At 53.6% G+C, this 15,247-nt stretch overlaps 2 protein-coding genes across 4 annotated transcripts in view; one reads left to right on the top strand and one right to left on the bottom strand.

Moving 5' to 3' along the window:
• The window catches only part of XPO5 (exportin 5), a 37,612-nt gene extending 34,220 nt beyond the window's left edge, over positions 1-3,392 (bottom strand). Inside the window, exons 1-3 of one of the 3 annotated variants that reach the window (XM_045010394.1) lie at positions 3,376-3,392; positions 2,041-2,162; positions 1,475-1,547 (exon numbers count right to left, since the gene is read on the bottom strand). In XM_045010394.1, the coding sequence (XP_044866329.1) occupies positions 1,475-1,531 (57 nt within the window). In that variant the 5' untranslated portion in view covers positions 1,532-1,547; positions 2,041-2,162; positions 3,376-3,392. Of the gene's footprint in view, positions 1-1,474; positions 1,548-2,040; positions 2,163-2,945; positions 3,299-3,375 lie in introns of those variants that run through there. The other 2 variants (XM_045010393.1, XM_045010392.1) reach the window with 2 other exon arrangements.
• Positions 3,393-3,538: 146 nt separating this feature from the next.
• On the top strand, positions 3,539-14,966 carry POLH (DNA polymerase eta). Its single transcript, XM_045010396.1, has 10 exons — positions 3,539-3,781; positions 3,882-4,016; positions 5,075-5,301; positions 6,190-6,359; positions 7,588-7,691; positions 9,023-9,142; positions 10,171-10,294; positions 11,619-11,684; positions 12,419-12,591; positions 13,613-14,966. Exons 1-10 carry the CDS (start codon positions 3,645-3,647, stop codon positions 14,451-14,453), a joined length of 2,097 nt encoding a protein of 698 aa, XP_044866331.1. The 5' UTR covers positions 3,539-3,644; the 3' UTR covers positions 14,454-14,966.
• The last annotated feature ends 281 nt before the right edge of the window (positions 14,967-15,247 follow it).

A 15,247-nucleotide genomic window follows, 5' to 3' on the forward strand; every position in this document is an offset into this window, starting at 1 on the left:
CTGGACAATAAGAAAAACACAAATACACCTTCAACCCCGCTGTTCCTGTCCTGATTGGAACTCCCACCTTATCAGGCATTCACAGCTGGCAGGCTCTGTGCACCAGATGACTGTCATCTGAGGAGAAGTAGGTCTTTGAAGACCATTGCCTCCATGGGATGGATTGACAGTTGTGGGTGGGAAGTTCCAGGAAACTTCCTGTGGTGGCCAAATGGGAGGAGGTTTAGAACTCTAGAGCACCTTGGGTTTCAGTCCACAATTCTCCTTTCCCAGACACTTCTGACCTATAGTACCAGACCAAACTGCATGCTCCACAGGAGTCAAGAATATGGCTTTGATGCTACGTCTAGCCTTCATGCAAAGAGCAGCAGAAATCCCCTCACGTTAGAGATGCATTTTGGAGCAGTGAGCACTATACTTCAACTGAATGAGTGAAAATCTCCACATTTACTGAACCTTCCATCCAAGGACTGCAAAAACACTTTGTAGATATAAAGCAAACCTCACAACCCCCCATTCTCCTGAGATGGGTAAGTTATCCCCATTTTACAGATGAGGATACTGAGGCAGAGAGGGAAATGGTGTCTCCCCCAGGGTCATATAGCAAGTAAAGGGCACAGTCTGGAATTTAACTCAGGCCTCTCGTACTTCAATGTCATCCTTCCTCCTCACTTCCACATGCCACCTCAACAAAGTGAAGGAACTCTGCAAGAAGTTATGGGTCTCTCAGCCAGAGGTTATGGTTAAGGCTGCACGTGTGTGTCACAGAAGTCACTGACTCCATGACCTCCGTGATTTTTGGTGTGGCTGGCTCAGGGGCTGCCTGAACATTCTGGAAGGTTGCCAGCAGCAGCATCAGTTTGGGTGTGGGAGGGGGCTCAGGAGGTTGGGGTGTAGGGCAGCACTTACCTGACCTAGGTGGAAAGGTCAGGAGGCTCTGCGCACTGTCCCTGTTTGCAGGCATCGCCCTCACAGCTCCCATTTGCTGTGGTTCCCGGCCAATGGGAGCTGCAGAGCCGGAGCTCGTGACAGGAGCAGCGCATATAGCGCACCTGGCTTCCCTACCCCTAGGAACTGCAGGGACATGCGAAGCCAGTAAGGAGCCTGCCAGCCCCGCCAACCTTCCCCCACCCCCCAGGATCAGCAGAGGCCCCAGGCCATCCCCCCAGCACCCGCGGCACCACCAGACCGCCTGCGGTCCCTCTGCCCAAGCTTTAGTTAGGAGTATATAGTACAAGTCGTGGACAGGTCACAGGCCATGAATTTTTGTTTACTGCCCGTGACCTGTCCATGACTTTTACTAAAAATACCTGTGACTAAAATGTAGCCTTAGTTATGGTCCCTTAGACAGAGGTTATGGGTCTATTATGGGTGCAGGAGATCAGATTAGATGATCATGATGGTCCCTTCTGGACTTAAAGTCTATGAGTCTGCTCCATATGGTGGTTTGACCCTGGAGGCAGCCAGCACTTACATTGGATATGAGCCCCATGACATTGTTCTTCAGATAGACCTTCTCGAGGCGAGGCATGCTGTTCCAGCGAAACCTGCCCAACAAAACACACAGAGGGCACCAAGTCAATATGCCGGCACAGATCACTGACTTGTCTTAGAAATCCATCAGCCCTTTGCCCAAGCTAGGGAGGCTGAGGCTGCATTGTTCATTTGCTCTGCCAGTACCTGATCCCTTACTGATAATACTTTCCCTGCCTGTCTCCAGCATCTTTTGTCTAAGATCTATGAAATGAATTAACCTGCATGCCCCTCTTGCAGTGTTTGCTATTACCCTCGTATTAAAGACAAAGAGACAAGGACAGAGATGGGAAGTGACTTGCCCCCTTAGGTCACCCAGTGACCTAATGACAGGGCTCAGTATAGAACCCACATCTCCTGACACCCTGTCCACTGCTGTAACCAACAGACATCTGGGAACAATAATTAGCACTGACAACTGTGACATGGGCCTGTTCTCTCTCCATGAAAAGCTCTTCAGAGTTTAGGATACCACCGCATCCATGCAGCCCAAGTGAGCTCCCTTACTTGACCACATGCTCCAAGATCTGAAGACCAAAGTGCCTGACAATGGCTGTCTGGGTTTTCTCTGCCAGCTTCAGACCACAGGGGACACAGATGGGACACTTCTCTTTAAACTCCTCGCAGAACTGAAAAGGAACAAGGATAACAATGAGTCAAAAACTATCAAGTGGCAACACGGAAATGAGCGTGGGAAAAGTGAAGCGTTAGGACAATTTGGAGATAAGAGGAAAAACTGCGCTTCAAAACTACCCACTGCAAGAGGGGAACTCTCCCTGGAAAGCACAGGAGGCTAAAAGAGCAATTTCTGTACAATGTAAGCATCACGCCTAGTGTCTCAAATCCTCATAATCTGGGAATACTTTCCCAATGTGGCCCAATACTGTGAGCTGCCTTCCTGAGGCTGCAGACTACTTCAGCGACTCTGACGCTGCTCAGAGCCTCCTGAGCAGCAAAATGAGAATCTCTCATGCTCTTCAGATTCACAAACTTCAGGGTCATATTCACGCTAGGACAGGTGCTGCAGCAAAGCCGAGCCTGAGAAACTGCCTATCTCTATAGACCTTTACTAGAGCGTATCACTGGGGTCCCTAAACACCTGCAGGGGGGTTAAAGGCAATGCAGGCTGCCAGCTCTCCACGCCACGGGGCAGGGCGAGCCCACAGACGGAAACTGGGGAACCCAGCTCAGGCGGGGGCAGAATTCAGGGGTATCGGACACGTGCAGTCCCGGAGCAGACACATGGGCTGAACCCCTCACAAGGGGCAGAGCCAGGTGGGCGGGGCGGGGGGGTCACCGAGCTCCCCAGGATCTGGGGCCCAGGGGTCCAGCTCTGCCCCGGGCCAGGACCCTGGTGCGGAGCGGGCAGCGCTGAGCCCGGCCGCCCCACGCGGACCCCGCTGCCCCGGTACCTTGAGCGCCTCCAGGCGGTAGCGCTGGGTGGAGGCCGGGTCCATGATCACCGTCACCGCCTTCACCAGCTGCTCGCACAGGCTGCCCACCTGCTCCGCGGACATGGCGGCACCGGGCGGGGAGGGGAGGGGTCCGCGCGGGGCAACCGGAGCAGGGGAGGACCGGGGCTACCGCACCGGGAGAAGGAGGGAGCAGGTGCGCAGGCGCGCCCGGGACCAAGATGGCTCTACATAGTACGCATGTGCCATGAGGACCGGGAGGCTTCTACGCATGCGCCAACAACCGCGCGACGCTTGAAGGAGGGAAACCGCATGCGCGAAGGGAAGATAACGGCGCCTGCGGCGATCGGGGGCATGGCAATGCGCTTGCGCCAATCCCCGTCCCGACTCCTTAATATCTGGCGATCCAATCACAAGCAGCCGCACATACCGCGCCAGTTCTCCAAACCGGAAGAGGGGGCTTATATCACCGGGGCGCGAGACCGATCCACCACCAGCCCCCTCCGCGGGAACTACAGCTCCCAGCGTGCACCGCGGGTCTCCTGGTCTCCTCCCCCTGCTGCGCGCGAGGACTACAGCTCCCAGCAGGCCGCGCGCGGCGTCTCGGCGTGGGGCGGGGAGCAAAACAAACCGCCGCCGCGGGCGGTTCGTTAGCGCCGTAGCCGTTGAGCGTTCCCGGCGCGCGCGGGGCCAGGGGGCATGTCCCGCGGGCGGGAGCGCGTGGTGGCGCTGGCGGACATGGACTGCTTCTTCGCGCAGGTGGAGCAGCGCCGGGAGCCGCGGCTGCGGGGCCGGCCCTGCGCCGTGGTGCAGTACGACGCGTGGCGGGGCGGCGGGTACGTGCTGCCTCTCCCCCCCCCTCCGCTCCGCTCCGCTCCGCTCCGGCGGCCCCCGCCCGGCCCGCCCCACCCCACTCTCTGTGCTGTCTCCCCGCAGGATCATCGCCGTCAGCTACGAGGCGCGCGCCTTCGGGATCAGCCGGGGCATGCGGGCGGACGAGGCCCAGAAGCGCTGCCCGCAGCTGGTGCTGGCGCGGGTCCCGGAGGCCTACGGGAAGGCGGATCTCAGCAGGTGAGGCGAGCCCGGGGCCCGCGGTGTCCGTGCAGCGCCTGGCGCCCTGCTGCAGGGTCGGGGTCCCTCCCTCCCTCCTGGGCGCTATGAGACACCGATCAGACAGACAGGCCCCCGGTGTCAGGGTGCGAGGGAAGAGTGGGGAACCCGTAGTAAAGCTTTCCCAGCCACAACCCGCAGGCCGGGCCTGTGCTACCCGTGCTAGGGCAGAGGCTGTGTATGCACTACAGCTTGGGCTGGGATAAGTTATGTCCCTCAGGTGTGAATAACCCACCCTCCGGAGTGACAAATTACACCGACCTAAGCCCTGGTGTGGACAGCGCGCTGACATAGCTACCGCTGCTCACGGGGGCTGGAGTAACGAAGCCGACAGGAGAGCGCTCTCCCATTGGTTTAGAGTATCTACACGAGTGGTGCTACAACGGTGCAGCTGCGCCACTGTAAGCACTGTAGTGTAGCCATAGCCCTACGGGAAAGGTCATCGTAGCCTTAGCGTAGATGCTTCCTGCATCGACGGAAGGGGTTTTTGCATCAGTGTCATTAATTCATCTCTCCGAGAGGCAATAGCTGGGTTGCCGGGAGAATCCTTCCATTGACTGGCCGTGTCTGCACCAGGAGTTAGGTTGGCATAGCAACGTTTCTTAAGGCTGTGGGTTTTTCGCACCCCTGAGAGATGGAGCTATGCTAGTGTAACTTCCCATGGTAGATTAGCCTTCGGTGTCTGGATCTGTCAGGGCAGACCCTTCCCCAGCACTAACCTCAAGTTTAGAAAACCAGACTGAGATGTGCCTTGGCTTTCAGCCTCTGAGCTCATCCACATGAGGGTCAGACTAGTGTCCTTGAATAGTGGGGCAAAGATATTAATGAAAAACATAAACTCAGCTTTGGGAGAGGAGCACATCCGTTAAACCAGCAGCTCAGTAGCCCGAGCAGCTGGCTAGGTCTCAGCCAGTAGAGGAATTGGATGGAGAGACAAAAGGAAAGAGACTATGGGCTGGGAGGTCGCTGAGTCCCAGGTACATGACAAAGATTGAGCTCCTTATGGCTTTCCGCTGCAGATACCGAGAGGCTAGTGTAGAGGTGATGAAAGTGATGTCGCGCTTTGCTGTGATTGAGCGTGCCAGCATTGATGAAGCCTACATGGACCTGACTAGCACTGTGCAAGAGAGGCTCAAGAAGATGCAAGGGCAGCCTATCCCAGCCGAGCTGCTGCCAACTACCTACATCCAGGGACTGCCAAATGTCTCTACAACAGCAGCAAAGAAAAAGAGTGTGGATTGCAAAGGTAATGCTAAGCCACCAGGCAGATGCTGCTGCTTTTCCTGAAGTTAATAGTTCCTTTTTGCTTTTCATCTTAGTTTATTTCCCTTCAGCTCTAAGAAAGTGAGGATAAAATGAATTGCCCTACACTGCAGTTCGTGTCAAAGAGAAAGTAAAATGGAGGCCTCACAGTGTAGAAATGCCCTAATGCATGGGAAACAAGGCTGACCTAAGTAACAGGTGAAAGGCCAGCATTGCAAATAGAGTCTAGGGAAGGATTTCTAGAGTCCCCTTTCCCTGCTTGCAGCTTCCCAACCTCTTTCATCCCTACTTGCCACGCAGAGTGCCTGGTCCCAGGGCTCTGTTATCCATGGTCTGGTGCTGAAGCTCAAAGTCAGACTAAAGTTTCATTTTCAAAAGAAAACATCTGTGGGCTGGCATTATCTTTAAAGAGCACTAGGCTCTAGTCCAAAATGTCCCCAAACAACCACTTGGGAGCACTGTTGTGCACATAAATACTTGAGCACTTGCAAATCTGGACAAAAGTACCTATCAACTTGCATCTTATCTAAGGCAAAGTCATTTAGTCTGTTTCAAGTTATTCCACAGCACAGAACTGTGTGTGAAAGTCTTACCTCATCTCCTCCTTCTCAGGCTCCTATTGGTGCAGTTGGGGAGTACTTGTCTCTGTTTCAGTAGTTCGGCAGGAAAGTGACTTGCTCTCCTTTTTCCAAAGGACATGCCCCGTAAATAGGATTTCTCCTTTTCTAAATGCACTGGTGCAGGGAGCTTACCTCTTGACCATGGAATAAAGGTGCAGTGACAAGTGTGTGGCCACTGTTCATTCAGGCTTGCTAGAACCACCACACTCCTTGTTGTGTTGGGCTTTAATCCCCTTTGTGCTCTTTTTCAGAGGATCTGCGGCAGCGTGGCTTGCACCAATGGCTTGAGTCGCTGCCTTTTGGTGACATCAGCTGTCCAGAGCTGCAGCTGACAGTAGGAGCAGTAATTGTGGAGGAAATGAGGGCAGCTGTGGAAGCAGTTACTGGACTGAGGTGTTCAGCTGGGATTTCACACAACAAGGTGTGTGTAACACAATGGGGTGGTTTTGTTTCAAGTGGCGTACTTTGATTATGCAGTAAAATAAATGAAACCATCAGAGTCACCGTCTGATGGAATCTGAGCAGAATGGAACATCATGGCCACATTTAAACACATGTAGTTGAAAATAACATTATGCACGAGGATGGGCTGTAATGTTTGCCCAGTACTGTGGAGATGTAAACTACCTAGAACGGGATTCACCTACTGGCCAGGGCTCTGGTTTTTCTGGCATATCCCGAGCAGTCAACTCACTGTGGAAAAGATCTTTAAAGTGCTCAGGAGAGAGTCCTCTCTAGAAATGACTGATCTTAAAGTGAGTGTTTCCTTCCTAGAATGAGGAGGCATAGTCTCTGCCTATAGGAGGGCTTTACTGGTGTAAACTCCTGTTTAATGGGACAGAAAGAGCCCTAGTTCAGCGCCTCCCCCCAATCCCACCCCATGAATGCTGATGTGATGAGGCTCAGGTTGGCTTTCTCAGTCTTACTGTCTTCCAGTCTGGTGGATGTGCTTTGGGTAATGTACAACCAGCCACCAGCAGCAGCCACAGGAACACACACAGCCAGCTGCACAGGGGAACTGACTCACTCCGATACTGCAGCTCTGGGTTTCCTGCTGCATTAACTGTGACCTTTTACTGACTAGCCTCTTGTAGGTTTCCTTCTGTAGCACTCTGTTGCTGCTGACTTTGCAGAGAGAAGACTAAAGGAGACACAGCAAGAAAGAGCAAGACAGGAGCAGAGAGGATGGAAGAGGAGAGGCCCAGACAGAGAAAACAGGCATGGGGTGGGTAGTAGGGTAGGAGTGTGAGGGCTGCTCTTGGGATCTTAGCACAGTTTCCTGACCAGAACTGAGCCAACACAACCACGCTAAACACACGGAGTCCTCTAAACTGTCTAAAGCAGGGTTCTGACTCCCTTCTCAGAGCTAGACTGTTGCAGGTGACGCTGTGTTTAAAGACAGTTTAGCCAGCACAGTTCAGAGCCTGTGTTAGTTAGTAACAGTGGTGAAGAGTGGTGGAACCTGAATCTTGTCCTCAACAGAGCTGTGCCCATGGAAGACGCTGTGGAATCCCAAAGCCTAGAGAGAGCCCGTCAGTTGTTAGCTGGGGGCTGTACTGCAGAACCTAGTAGGCAGTCTTTTAGAAGCCTGTAGTCCTCTGAGCATGTGGGGTTTGCAGTAATGGGGTTTCCACACTTCCATATTCCAGGCACTGGCAAAACTGGCCTGTGGGCTGAACAAGCCCAACCGCCAGACGCTGGTATCCCAGGGATCTGTCCCACAGCTCTTCAGCCACATGCCCATCAGCAGCATGTAAGTATTGGGGAGTCATGTGCTTTCGTTGAACCTGGAACTTGGACTGAGCTGGGACCTGGCAATGGAGTGTATCAGCCCCTCTTTCATGCTGCTGCTTTGTTCACCAGAATCTAAGCTTTCATTTAAAAAATAATCTCTAGCTGGTCTGGTTGCCAAGATGCACATTTTAGTTCCCGCTCACTCTGCTTGCAGAACTCAGTTGAATAACTCGGAGAAGTGTGAACTGCCCCATTCAGCTCAATGAGGGCTAATTCAGATGCCCAGTGATGAGGATGTAGACATTTTGGGCTTGTCGACATGAACATTTAGCTTGTGGCAGGCTGGGGTGTGAATCTATCCCACTGCACACTGTCTGTTTGTACCCTGTTTACTCTCACTAACAGTTCCTTAGTGCACTTTGAAACGGGACTAGATCAAAGCGCATTAATGGATGATTTTTGCATGACAAGCTAATTGCACCGTAGTTTGCCGAGAACTAATTGTTAGTAGACAAGCCCTTAAAATATTAACTACTTCACTGCTTGATAAAGCATGCAAGAAAAGAGAAGGGGGATCCTATTGGGAAGATCCGCACAATTTACTGAGCGTGAAAGCTCATTCTGACACCATGGGTGACTGGGTTTGGGAGATGCTGCCATTCCCTTCCGCCTCAATGAAGGAGGCAAGTCCAAAAGGCCTACCACAGTTCAACTGGCATCATTTGAACCTGTTCCCTAAGGTGTAGCTGAGCTCAAGAAGTGCAATGGGACAACATGCAAGGCTCACCAAGTGGAAACATGCAAACTCCTCGTGCTTGGTGTATTCAGACCTTACTGATAGGGAGCTGAACACCAGGAGCCTGGAGAACATGCACGGTCATATTCTGAACATCTGCACAATCCACTATGAACAATGTCTCAGGAACAATGGTGGAGCTGGAAAAGTACTACCAACGTTTCCAGTTTGAAGCTGTGCTCAAGAGCTGCAAAGTTAGCATCTGCCTTCAGGCAGCTACTACTGGGGGCTTTCCTGCCCACATAGGAATGGCTAGACCCAGGGGAGAGGGCAGGGAAGAGTGATTTTAAGCAAGGGTGGGTGCTGGGATGCCGCCTTTGTGCATTTCTGCCTTTTCTCTCCCTGTTCCTTTGCAACCACATCTCAGGCTAGGAATTGATGAGCTGTCCCATCCTCACTGGAATCATCACGTGTTGCTCCTTGGTCAAGGAGTCTGGTCAGCCAGTACTGCTCCCCCACCTACCCTGCTTCCTGCCAGTGAATGGGAGCTGGGGTGTGCTGAACATGCTTCAGTCTCCAGTGACAGCTCTCTTCTATGCTTCCTCCTTCTGCAGCCGGCACCTGGGAGGGAAGCTGGGTGCCTCCATCACAGACGTACTGGGAGTGGAGTACATGGGGCAGCTGACCCTATTCAGCGAGTCACAGCTCCAAACTCACTTTGGAGACAAGACTGGGTAGGTGACATGCTGGCTACTAGGCTGCAGGTCTCCATAAGATGATAGACTTGTGTTCTCCCTCCCCTTCACCAGTAGATCCTTAGGCCATTCTGCTGAGGTGGTTGCTCAGGAGAGTTTCTGCCTGGGCCTTTTCAGGGTTGCATTGAGACAGGGAACATGAGCAGTGTCCTGTAATGGTCTGCTAGGCACGTGTACTGGCTTCTGATCTTTCCTAGCACCTGTCCATCCTCCCAAGGGCTAAGCCCTTGTTTCCCATTCAGCTGTCCCTGTATGCTGCTGCGGAGTATGTGCTGCTCCAGGGACACAATCCAGGCTCTAGAGCCGGTTAGAGAACACAGAATGGAATGAGAGGCAGGCAGTGCTCAGGCCCAGCACTGAGGCTCCTCATTGAAGTGTTGGGAGCTTAGAATACCAGTCCCAGGCTTGGGCACTGGGTGCTTAGAATCCCAGTCTGAAGCCTGAAATGCCCAATGCGCAGAGCAGGGGCTGGCAATCTCTAGTCTGGGGAAAGCTGATGTCTCAGGGAGGGAGCTGGGGCACTTGAGCAATAACTGCTGTAAAGTATTTCCCCATTAGTAGCTGAATGAAACCTGCTGCTGGCTGCCATCGCAACTGCTTGGCGAGCTGGAGCCATCACCTGACTATAGTTTAAAATGGCCAAGCAGAGAAGGAGCCCATTGCTTCAGTTAGCTGAAGTCACCTAGCTCTGTAGCCCCAGATGCGGCCAGTGTGAGATGCAGCTGGGGTCGTAGCTGTTGAATACCACCTATGCAGTACTCTGCAGGAGTAAAGGATTCTGTGCTGAGGGTGGGTCCCATGTGGCCCCTTGTGTGGTTTATCTAACTAAGTTGTCCCTGAACCCTGCCTGTGTGCATTGCCCCAGGAGTCCCTGGGGCCTAGTTTCACATGCAGGTGCAGGAACCATGAGGTCCTCCTGAGCTGAATACTCAGTGAGCCCAGGTGGAGTCGGGAGGAGAGATGGAACATTATCAGCCTTAATCTCAAACCTCATGTGGGACTTTCAGGTCCTGGCTCTATGATATGTGCAGAGGAATTGAACAGGAACCTGTGAAACCCAGGCAATTGCCTAAGTCCATTGGTTGCAGCAAGAACTTCCCTGGGCAAGCAGCCTTGACCACTCAGAAGCAGGTAAGAGAGCGCGAGATCTCCTGAGCAGAACTGGTTTGGACCTGGGATATGAGAGATGGGGGATGGTCATTGAGCCATTCCACAGGCTGCAGCTCCCTCTGGGCTCAGACTGTGTTGCAAGAGCTGCTCCATTTCACCATGCTGAATGCAGCGCCCTGAAATCAGGCTCTTAGGTTTTGTAGATTCTGTGCAACAGCAGCTGTGTAATTCTTTGGGGAAACATCCTACATCTCCCTCTGTCAGCAGGGAAGAGGAGTCTCTCAGCCCTTCATAGGCTACAGCACACTGGAGAGAGGGGAGGGAGTGTTCCTTTGTCCTGCACTCTCCACAGCTGTGTGCACAATCCCTTGGCACCAATGGATTTCTGTCCCCATGATCCTGCTGTGCCTGAGGGACCACCTGGATGCTAGGGTGCTGGATGTGTCCAGATGAGAATGTCCTGTACACTATATTCTGCCTTTGCCTACAAGATGTGCTGCTCCTGCCTTTCAGTCTGCCTTGGTTAACGGCAGCTAGCGGGAGCTTGGAGGAAGACAGCTAACTGATTGTGCTGCTGAAATTCCCTGTCATCTAGCTGCGTCTGTCAGGATTGCTGGCCTTTACTTCGGTTTCTAAGTCTCTTCTCCAAGGGGAATCCAGACTCCTGCTGGAAAGGAGCCTTTAAATGCCTGGATGGAATGAAAGTCCTTGTGTGATAGCAGTAGTGCAAGTGATGGTAAACCTGCTGCTAACACACATGCCACCCACGTCAGCTGGGCCCATACTGGAGAGCACCTTGTCTTTGGGCAGGGTGGGAGAGGGTTCTCTAAGCATCCATGAGTTCAGATCCAGGTTTAAATGAACATTGTCCTGTTAGGTCCTTCCTTGTGTTACTAACAGCTGAGAAGGCGGGAGTGATGAGAGCTCTAAAAATCTGCAAGATTTCTGCACTTGCTGTGTTTCCCTTGGTCTGGGGCAATGTCACTAGAAGATCTGTCCCTTTCAGCTTCCCAGCACTGACATGTGCTGCAGTATCTGGGATGCTCTAGATTCTGGGGCATGGTGGATGCAGCTCAGATTAAATCTAAACCCTGTCTCCCCTGGGTTTATTGATTCCCTGGAAGCATTTGTGGTGATCTTGGGGTTAGTAAGAAACTGACCCGTTGGTCCTAGTTTGAGCCAAGTGCCCCTTGAATGTTCCTCACTGCCAGGGGCTCTGGCTGTCAGCAGCTTGCCTAATGTGGTGGTGGTTAGGGCTGACTGCCAGGTCCTGTAACAGCAGCTGCTTAGATGTGTGTGGAGGTTTCCTGGGGCTGTATCAAATGCTGCTGTGTGCTGCTTGCAGGTGCAGCACTGGCTCCTGCAGATGGCCTTGGAGCTGGAGGAGAGACTGAGCAAGGACAGAGACCAAGTAAGGCGGGGCTTGAGGGTTTTCTGCCTCTCCTTGCTCTGGGGCTGGGCCAGAGGCAGCAGGGTCTCCCCTACCTGAGCTGTCTGACACCAGCCTGGGGGATGTGGTGACTGTGGTGAGTGGCAGAGGAAGTTGTCCTGCATGCAAATGCACAGCTGCTGGCTGACTGTGAGTTAAGAGGTGAGGAAGGACCCAGAGAGGGAAAGGTGCTGTAGGAGGGCCTGACCCCAAAATACCCTCCGCTCCCGTTCCTCACTGGATGCAAGCATCAGGTATGCATGAGGGGATGAGTGTGCTTGGGGCAGGCAGCTTCCTCTCTGTGCATCTCAGTCCTAGCATGTACTTCCTGCAGGCTCACTCCTGGGAGCCCTGCCCTGCACCCCTAAAAGTGAACGAGCTGCTTTATAACCCGCAGAGCCTACGTTGCTGGCCAGGGCTGAGACTAGCCTTGCAGATATGCTGTACTGTGATGTGGATAAAGGGGAATGTACCTGTGTAGGGATGGAAGCAGGGATTACACCCCTTCCCCCCCTATACATGCACAAAGTGTATGAGCCCCTCACACACTCAGTGTGATGGTGACGGACAGCAGCTGGACCTGCCAGGACAGATGGTGGGATTGGATTGTAAAGTTACTGGCTGGCAGTACAGTGCGCCAGGCTGAGCGCCTCTTTGAGCCTGTCCCTGGCATTCATTGCTTTGCCCTGTACTGCAGCTGTGTCCTCTCTCCGCAGAACTGCCGGGTGGCCAAACAGCTGACTGTGAGCATCCGCATGCTAGGCGATCAGCGAGCCAGTGCCCTGTCACGCTGCTGTGCCCTGCCCCGCTATGACGCCCACAAAATCAGCAGCGATGCCTTCATGATCATCAGAAACTGCAATGTGGCTGGAGCCCAGCAGGCTGCATGGTGAGCAGGTCCCCTTCCTGGCCTCTGTTGGTGTGCTGGAGGAGGGGGCTGGGCTGGGCTGTGCCCTGGGAGATGACACATGCAGGACAAAGGGGCTGTGTTCAATACTGACAGGAGTGGGGATTGAATTTGGAAGGAGCTGGCTCTGGCAGAGAGAGCTGGGGCCCTCAGAGCTGGAAGACACAAGGCACATGTTGTCCTGGGCTCAGCTGCGGGTGAGCACTACCCACCCAGAAGGGCAGCTATTGAGCATCATCCTCCCCCAAGCCTCCACCATGCAGCGCTAACTTCCACATTCAGCATCCGGCGGTGCCAATAGAAAGGGGGGCAAGGCTGCACCCAGGGCTGTGCTCCTGTGGAGTTGGAATGAACTGAGCTGTACCTGCTGCAGCGTGAGTACCTGGCTGGCTTGTGCTCAGGGTGCCATCCCTTGGCTAGCCAGAAGAGAATGGCTGTGCTCTGGTGGTCGGGGGACAAGATGCTTGTTGGGCAGAGAGGGCATGGGGGGTGGGGGGGAATAAAAGCACTTTAACCACAACTTGTTTCCTTTCCACCCTCATGTCCTAGCTTGGGCAGGAGGATGCAGTGTGCTGGGCTCAGAGCAGTGACTCCTTCAGGACAGCTCGTTCCTGCCTGAGAGTTGCAGGAGCTCCCACCCCTGGCAGATGGCACTGAGGGTTCAGGCTTCTTGCCAGAATCCAGGGGGCCTGGCCCAGGTCCCCTGCTCAAGTCACATTCCTCAAGGAAGCGCTGCTTTGCTCCTGGCAGTAACATAGGCAATCTGCAGTGCTCAGGCCTCTTACTGCAAAGTCATGAGGAGGAGGAGGAAGGGGTACTAGTGTTTGGCCAACAGGCATGTCTAAAACACCCTCCCCTACCAGCCCACCAATGTCCTGTCCTGGCTCTCAGCTGCTGCACTGTCACCATGCCCAGTGAAACCTGACACACTTATTTAAATCCTGCCTTAAAAGGCTTTGCACTTCTTGGGCTGGGTCTGAGCTTTTTCTGCCTTTCTCCACAGGTCCCCTCCACTTACATTTCTGCATATCTACGCAAGCAAGTTTTCTGAGGCTCCCACACTCTCACCTGCAGGCATTGCTGCCTTCCTGACCAGTGATGCCCAGTGTACCCTGCCAGCTGGCACCAATGCAACCAGCCCAAATGCCAAGTGCATTGGGAGCCCAAGAAAAGAGCCCAGCAAGAAGCCCGTGAATGCTATTGAGTCCTTTTTCCGGAAGGCAGCAGAAAGGCAGCGAGCCCATGGGGCCAGAGGGCCCTGCCTGCCTGGTGTCCCCAGTGCAGAGGCAGAGTTGTCAGTGCCTGATCCCTGTGGCCACAGTGAGAGAGAAGGTCTCGTCCTTGGCAAGAGTCAGACTCCAGAAGCTCTTGTGAGGCACAGTCCCAAGGGTGGCAGCTCCCCCTATGGATGGCTTCCCCCTGAGGAGTTGCTCCCTTATCCTGCAGAAACCCCCTCTGCTGGCCCAGCCTCTGGGAGCACTCTAAAAACACAATCAGCTGGAGCAGCTGCTTCAGAGCTACCTGCATGGAAGGAGCAGAGTTTGCCACCCTCTGCTGGGTTTGCACAAGGCCCTGCCAGCTCACCAGCTGACCAGCTGCACTGTGAGAAGTGTGGCCAGCAGGTGCCAGTGTGGGAGCTCCTGGAGCACATGGACTATCACTTTGCTGTGGAGCTGCAGAGCTCCTTCTTAGAACCCAGCCCTCTCAGAGTCCCTGCTGCTGCTCCCAGTTCTCCTGCCAAGAGCAAAAGCAAAGCCAAGACCCCTGGTGGCTCCAGTGCAAAGCGACCCAGGCAAGGAGTGACCAGGACTCTGGAATTCTTCTTTAAACGGCTGCCCCCCTAGGAGCTCCAGGACCATTTTAGCCTGATGTTGAGTGATTTGTGAAGTTTTTATCCTTCCTGTAAATAACTTTTAGCCAAAGATTGCATAATAAAGGTCTGGAACCTAGTGAGGCTCTTGGGGAAATGCACCCACCTTTTCACTTGGCAGATTCTGGTAACATTCCTCTTGCCTCTAGGTGCAGCTGCTGACAGAAACAGTGTCAGGATGGCACAGCCTGCATAGTGATCAGGCATTCCTGTGGTCCCATTACTGGCATTTTTGCTCTGCAAACCGTAGTGGATGTTACATGTGCAGTGCTCCTGTGAGTTGGGAAGTGTCATCCTTATTTTACTGCTGGGGAGCAATGGCAGAGAGGGACAGTGACTGCCTCAGGTCACAGGAGTCAGGGGCAGAGCCTGGGAGTGAGCTGTAACCCCTGCAGTGCCTTAACCACAGGATCTTCCTTCCTGTCTATGCTAGTTGATCTAGTATAGTACCTCCATGCCTTTCTACTGCCAGGGAGGGGGGTAGTGGGGTAGCTGAGTCCCACCATTCCACACTCCTTCACCAGCATCCTACAGGAGGGGGGGAGTTCCTCTGATCAGTCCTGTCAGAGAAGCTGCCAGCCGTGCTAAGGTGTCTCCGGGGGCACAGTGATGCTCTATGAGCTTTGTTCTGTCAGCCTGGCCTCATGCATGGACGGATGTGAGCTGCTCCTTTGGGACAAGTTTGTTGGCTCTAGTCCCCTTTTAGGGTGGGTTTTCAAAGCCAGGGTATGCCAATATACTGTGTAGTCCTTTCTGTCTCTTAAGGCA

This window comes from Mauremys mutica, chromosome 3 (assembly GCF_020497125.1).
Source record: "Mauremys mutica isolate MM-2020 ecotype Southern chromosome 3, ASM2049712v1, whole genome shotgun sequence".
Classification (NCBI taxonomy): domain Eukaryota; kingdom Metazoa; phylum Chordata; order Testudines; family Geoemydidae; genus Mauremys; species Mauremys mutica.

What these genes read in the sequence shown, in the direction of transcription:
- POLH (XM_045010396.1), top strand. Translation starts at nt 3,645, where the DNA reads ATGTCCCGCGGGCGGGAGCGCGTGGTGGCGCTGGCGGACATGGACTGC. An exon ending in GACGCGTGGCGGGGCGGCGG is followed by an intron (nt 3,782 to 3,881) that starts GTACGTGCTGCC and finishes GTCTCCCCGCAG; the next exon opens with GATCATCGCCGTCAGCTACG. An exon ending in AAAGAGTGTGGATTGCAAAG is followed by an intron (nt 5,302 to 6,189) that starts GTAATGCTAAGC and finishes GCTCTTTTTCAG; the next exon opens with AGGATCTGCGGCAGCGTGGC.